Source organism: Besnoitia besnoiti, chromosome XI, assembly GCF_002563875.1.
Source record: "Besnoitia besnoiti strain Bb-Ger1 chromosome XI, whole genome shotgun sequence".
Lineage (NCBI taxonomy): Eukaryota > Apicomplexa > Conoidasida > Eucoccidiorida > Sarcocystidae > Besnoitia > Besnoitia besnoiti.
Window position 1 is genome coordinate 93,511 of NC_042366.1, and position 6,413 is coordinate 99,923.

At 54.5% G+C, this 6,413-nt stretch overlaps 1 protein-coding gene across 1 annotated transcript; it reads right to left on the minus strand.

The window, feature by feature from the left end:
- Nucleotides 1-735: 735 nt before the first annotated feature.
- On the minus strand, nt 736-2,286 carry BESB_019040 (rhoptry kinase family protein ROP40 (incomplete catalytic triad); the record flags this gene model as incomplete). Its single annotated transcript, XM_029360613.1, has 1 exon — nt 736-2,286. The coding sequence occupies one exon, from the start codon at nt 2,284-2,286 to the stop codon at nt 736-738; it is 1,551 nt and encodes a 516-aa protein (XP_029215972.1).
- Between the last annotated feature and the right edge of the window lie 4,127 nt (nt 2,287-6,413).

Consider the following 6,413-nt stretch of genomic DNA (forward strand, 5'->3'; position numbering starts at 1 on the left):
GCTTCTGTCTTTCCTTAGTCGGCGATCTTATCCTGAGGCAGTAAGCGCAGCTTGACTCGATGAGAGATATCACTGACGCCTGAATGCGGCTCACTGAGACTCTAACGGCTGCCGTGCTGAAGCACCGGGGCAGGCGTCTGCGCTACTTTCTCTCGAAAAGGTCTGTCACCACGTCGTGTGTGAAACACAAAGTGCAAACAGGTCGTAAACAGCACCGTTGAGTGGCGCCTGTCGCAGCAGAAATACTGGGATCGATGAGCAGTTCCTCCATTCGACGAGGACCGCTGACAACTCGTTATCTGAGTGTCTTAAGTACCGCTCTCAGGCGTCTCTGCGTTTTGCTGCAGCAGCGGTGCGTGACAGATGTCCGTTCATCGTTTGCATCGTAATCGAAGTTCCTCAGTTTAGGGTTTTCGCTAGTAGGCTTCAACACATATTTACGTCTCTAAATGTGCCTGCCCAGTCACACGTCCGGTCAGGATGGGCAAAGGAAAACGCCGTAGACGTCGCTGAAAGCAAGACGTCAGGACACGCTACGATATCGAGTTGTTTGAGGCATCGTGAACTAATGGATGCATTCACACAAGCTGCGCTTACTGTTTCAAGCGTGACCAGTTCCATTTGCACGGACTTCAGTGTGCTCAGTTCTTCGTTCCGAAGGTGCCAGCAGGACGTAGGGCCAGCGCCGTCATCCCGAATACACACCCACGTATGTAACGTGGCTTGCAAAAAATGTTACTTGTAAAGAGCGCTGACTTCATCCCGCGTAGACACGTCCCATTCCAACACCCTCACTGCATTGTATTCTTCACTTTCGAACGCCTCCAAAGCCGACCAACGCACTTCGCCTCGAGCACCGTACAAATGAACAATGATGCGCTCCACAGGTCCGGGGATCCCTTGTCCGCAGTTCGAGAACTTGGGGTCTGACGACCCCTCTGGCTGCTGCGAAGGAGGCGGCCCGGAGCACCAAAGTTTGTAGAGGACATCAGCCAAAGCAGGTGCCACATCGAGAGCAGTATACTCTCTGCCGTTCGCAAATCGCGTTGGAGCTGTTGTGGCAAGCTTCCCTTCCGGTGCCTCGTAATATGTCCTGCCCGCTTCCACAAGCGATGAAAATCCGGTGAGGAACACCGCTCCATCTCTTCGCAGCACGAAGTTATTCATCGACAAGTTCGGAAGTAAAATGCCTCGAGAATCGTGGACCGCCATGACCTTCACGAGTTGCATTGTCAGATGCAGCTGCGCCGCAAGAGCAACAGATGCAGAGGAGGGATCCGTCGCCGCCTCCTTTATTGCCTCCGAGACTGTCGTGAGAACTACACGCGAGCTTGGATAAAAAACCACAATGTTCGGCATCGCGTGTCCCGGGCCGAGCTCGATGATCTTAGGTGTCTTGTGCAGCGGGGCAGCTTCTATTGGAATTCTGCAGCGAAATACTGTGGCGGTTTGCTTGGGAGATCCCGTGGCAAGCAGCTGTAACACACGCAGTTCCGCTCGCAGTTCGTCCTCATACTTGGCAACTCGCCGAGCTCCCTCTTCTCCCGCAGGTACGGGGAAAACCATCATATCCAGTGAACCGTCGGCACCTACAGCTCGAAAGATGGTGTCTCTTACAAGCGACCGCCTTTCGAGGAAAAGCCCCGCCTCCCAGGACGACGTTTCGAGCCGAAATTTCTTCCGCGGCGGTATTGCCCTGTCTATTGCTTCGACGACTTCTGGTAAGTTTCCAGAGGCTGCCACGGGTACCCGTCGGACAAAGAAGGAGACAGCCGGTGACCCAGTCTCGCCTTTTGTAAAGAACACATGCTGCGGCTTCAACTCGCCATTCATCGACAAACTTTCATAATCTGAGAGCTCTGTGGCGACGTGGTCGTCTAAAAATTTGAGAAGTTTTGCAACAGGTTCGGCTGGTGCAGGTCGACGTACTCCTGGCCTCGACCGTCCACGTCGTCTGGCGCCCGTGCTGAAAGGAGGTGCGTCTCCCTCCTCTTCGAGCAGCCTTGTCCTTTCCGGCTCCCTAGATGACGAACTGCGGAAAATGTTAGAAAGATGCCTCAGCAACCCCCTCACCCGAGGGCGTGCTACCGGCGGTGCATCCTCTTCGCTGTCTTCATCTCTTGGACCGGTCCCACTGTCGGAACCCTCAGCAAACCCCAGAGCCTGGAATGCCACTGGTCTAATGCTCGTGCCACTGGCTCCTTCAAGCTGACTCCACCATGAAAAAGACGAAAGCAGCAAGAAGCATGCTGGCCCCCATCCGGGTGCGAGGACCGCCAAACGCATCTTGGTGTGTGTGTAGCTGAAGGTTTCCTAAGCGTCGCGATGCTGAGTCGAATGGTGCTCACCCGGTCACAACATGTCTACGACCCAGGCGACGGGGCTCTATGACGATGAGTTTCTAAGGTCAGGTCGAAAGATGACGTCAAAACAAATCAAACGAAATTGTGTTTATCGGCACCGCGCGATCAGAATAAAGGGCTTGCATAAGAGATCTGATCTCCGAAGAACGAAAGCTAGCCGCCCGTCCCATGTCTCCATCTCCTAGCTAGCCTGGATCAGCAGGGGCCCCCAGTTATGATGTGCCTTATGTGGCACAGCCAAAACCCCTGTCTGGCGGTGGTTCTGGTCAGCGTGTCTGTGCGTTGGAGAGCCCTCGCTTAATGCCCGTGTGCGTCGCCGAGACCGATGGCGTCGTAGCTTAGGACACTCTCGCTCTGTTCCAGATGCCGTGCAAGCGGGAAGGAGCCGCGGCCCCGCCATAGCGATCTGGACATGGAGGACACGTATAACGTGCTCCAGTGCAACTGCTCCTCTCGTATATGCCAAGCAGATTTCTGCGCAAACCTGCTTATGGCGTGACACCATGAAACGTACTTGGTTGACAGATCTCTCTCGGACTCATAATCAAAATCACCTAGGCTGGCATGGTGTGTTACGGTAATGCATGCTGCTCAAATCAAGACACCGCGTACCCCGCCTCGGGTCAGAGCTGCTTGCCATCCACGGAGTACGGCGATCCCTGGCCTATCATTAGTCTCGCGGCATTTTCAGGTCACCAATCAGTCGGTAGACGAGTCGCGCAACAGGTCCGGAAGCCAATGGGCACCCCGGGCGTTTCATAGCGTTTCGCCGCTGCCAACCGCTGTCTGGCACTGTTTGACTTGTGTACCACAACGGCATGTTGTCTCTCTCTGGCAATCCAGCGTCGACTCTCTTGCATAACACAGCCAAGGCCTCTCCCACACAGTGTTACCACATGCAGTCTATGCGGTCGTTATTCGTATTACAACGACCAGCAGACGTAGCGGGCATTTCCTCCCCCATCCTCCACCCTAGGCGATGCATCACCCAAGAATGCAGAATCCCTGACTACTCGTTAGTTAAGTGAGCACGTGTCAGTCAAAAACTGCAGCGCGTGACTGGGCACAGCCTCGATACACTAATGGAGTCAAGAGTGCCCATGAGCACGCTGAGTCCTATCCCTTTCCAACGCCCTCGCGACCTGGGAAGCTCTACTGTCTAGCGCATCCGGAAGAGACAAACGCGCTTCGCTTCGAGCTCCGTACAAATGAACAAAGATGCGCTCCGCAGGTGCTGGGAGGCCTGGTCCGCAGTTCGAGAAATCGGGGTCTGACGACCCCCCCGGCTGCTGCGACCGTGGCGGCCCGGAGCACCAGATACCGTACAGGACGTCAGCCAGAGCTTCGGTCACATTGCCAGCGGTAAACTGCTTCCCTTGCGAGAATCCTTGGAGCAGCCGTCACAAGCTTCCCTTCCGGAGTCTCGTACTATGCCCTGCCCGGCTCCACAGGCAACGTGAATCCCGTCAGAAACGCCATTCCGTCACTGCGGAGAACAAAGCTATTCAAAGGCAGGCTCCGAAGTAAAATGCCCCCAGAAGTGTGAATTGCCATGAGTTCCATGAGTTGCACCGTCAGATCCAGCATCGGCGGTGGGATCGGTTTCCGGCTTGGTTGCAGCGTCCTAAATCACTTCCGCGCCCGTTTCGAGAGACGTACGCGAGCTTGGGAATAGTACAGCAATACTGGGTGTCACCAGGCTGGGCCCAAACAGATTGACCTTTTCCAGTGCTGTTACCGGGACAGCGTCCAGTGGTACCCGGCAGCGGAACGCACTACTGACTGTAGCCGGTGACCCCTCACTGAAACTTTTCAGTATGGAGAGCTCGTTGGTCAGCTCACTTTCGTAATGCGGTGCTGCCGCTGATGCGTCGGGTTCAGGCGGAATCACGAATAACCTCATATCGAAGACCTCCTGCTCGACAGCGAAGCGGAACGCATAAGGTCCGCCTATTCGACCTGTTCTTGCCCAGGCCCCCATATATAGGATGTTTGTCGCCCCGCGCTCCTGGCCTTCAGGCGCGACTCGATCAAGGATGATCGTCAGGTCTGGCCTTGCTTCTGCGCTGACCACTGGGGCTCGTGCCAACTGCCCGACAATTCGGTTCGGGGTCTGGTTGACACCAGAAAATGGCTGCGTGGCTCGGTAGTGTCTGTGTGTGCGTGTGCAGATGCATGTTTGCGTATGTTGGCTTGGTCCCCGAGCGGCGAATATGCCCGTGTGTCGGCAAGTAGAGGAATGAAGTATCAACTGGTGTCCGCACCAGCAGATGATTCCATCAGAGTGTAAGCATTTTGGCACGAGACGGCTGAATGTGCTTTATGTGGGCGTTCAGTATGCTTTTATTCCATGTGCAGAACACCCTACACAGTATGGACGATCCGGGTGAAACTCTACCGGCTAGTTGAACAAGCATGGCCATACCGTGGTCAAGTTCTGCTCCGCCGGAGCGCCATCCGGCAGAGAAAGACTTCACGCAGAGCACTTGTTGTGAAGCTCTTGCTATCGTCTGCATGTTCTTTGGGGTTTAAGCAACCGTATGCCTTCTTGGCACAAGTTCGAAACACAGGATAGCTGCAGTCACCGTTGCAATCCAGAGAATTAGAAGTCAGTTCTTGTAGTTGTATGGCTAGCCATATATCGCATTAGTTCATCGGAAAGTGATTTTCGAACCGACCAGCATACATCTGTACGACGCAGTTCTGCTGAGAGTTGCGCGCGGCGCATTGGTTTCCGAAGGCTCCAGCGCCTATAACGCGTATTTCAGCGAAATTTGGCAGACAGCCCTTGTCCTCTTTTCTCGTGTGCCGCTTGCCAAGCCAATGTACGCTGCCACACGTATTCCGAATCTCGTACAATTGCCGTGGGAGCATCAGCAGCCTGCTGCTCACGAAAAAAGTATTGCACCGCGGGCGGGGCCGCCAGTGCATGCATCAGTGTCAAGGAGAGGAAAACCCTTGCTCATTCTCCATCTTCGTGCTTTCCTTTTGAAAAAGGTGTTGTCTCTCCGTGGTTGCGCTCGGTGCGGTTGAAATGTCTCTCCCGTCGAGTCGTTTGGCAGTCGCATCCGGTGACAGCTCTCGATCCGAGCCCAGGTAATGCATGCACCACACGAAACATGCCTATCTAAATTCTCAGTGAACCGCAGAGGAAAATCGATTTATCGCGAGGCATTTCTTCTCTGGCGGTGGCGTCGTTTACTGCCAAGGTGAGAGTGCGGGTGTGCTGCTTCCTTACTCGCACCCTCCGTTCCCCGGTGTTATCCTCGTGAACACCAGGGAGTGCGCTCGTCACTATTCCTCGTGGAATCTTTTTCACGGTTGCTCACGTGCTTCCGCGGCGCCACATTTGCAAATTGCCGCAGAACAGCGGCTGCGCCGTTTATTCAGCTCTCTTCCGGATCTTGGCGGTGTCTCTCTTTGCAGCGGTAGGAACCCCCGTTCCTCTGTGGCGGTCACTGCCACTTGTCCGTGTTTGATCTCTCCATTGTCTCAATTCTGAAGAAGTCTCATTTTTAATGGGGTGGCTTTAGGTGCACTCTTGCATACGCACTGGTCGTCTGTGTTACAGGGGTCTTCGTTGAATTCATTTTCCTGTTTCTGTCCGGCTTCCTGGCGACGTTACGGTTTCTTATCTTCTTCGCTACACCGTCCTCCATTCATTCCTCCCATTGTGGTACTGCCAAGTTGAGTCACCGCCCCGCTTGCCGCCTCATCCCCAAGCGTCTGCGTGTCTGGTCCCTCACGCTTCTCCCTGCACTTCAGCTTTGCCTAACGAAGGGCAAAGAACTGCATGTCTATGCACCACCGGGTTGCGAGTCTTCTTCCCCGAGAGAGGGCACACCCACGGAAGCGGCAACCTTAGGGAATTACAACTCACTCCATCTGGGGCCTTTTTCTTTCTTCGGTTCTGTTCTGAATCTCGGACTGACGTTGCATTCAAATTGATCTTGAAGACGAAAGAAGGCTAGCCGCGGAATTCACTGCGGGCTTCTGTTTCACGGATTCTACGTGATTCACCGCTTGCCTGATCCGAGTTATTTTCCCGCC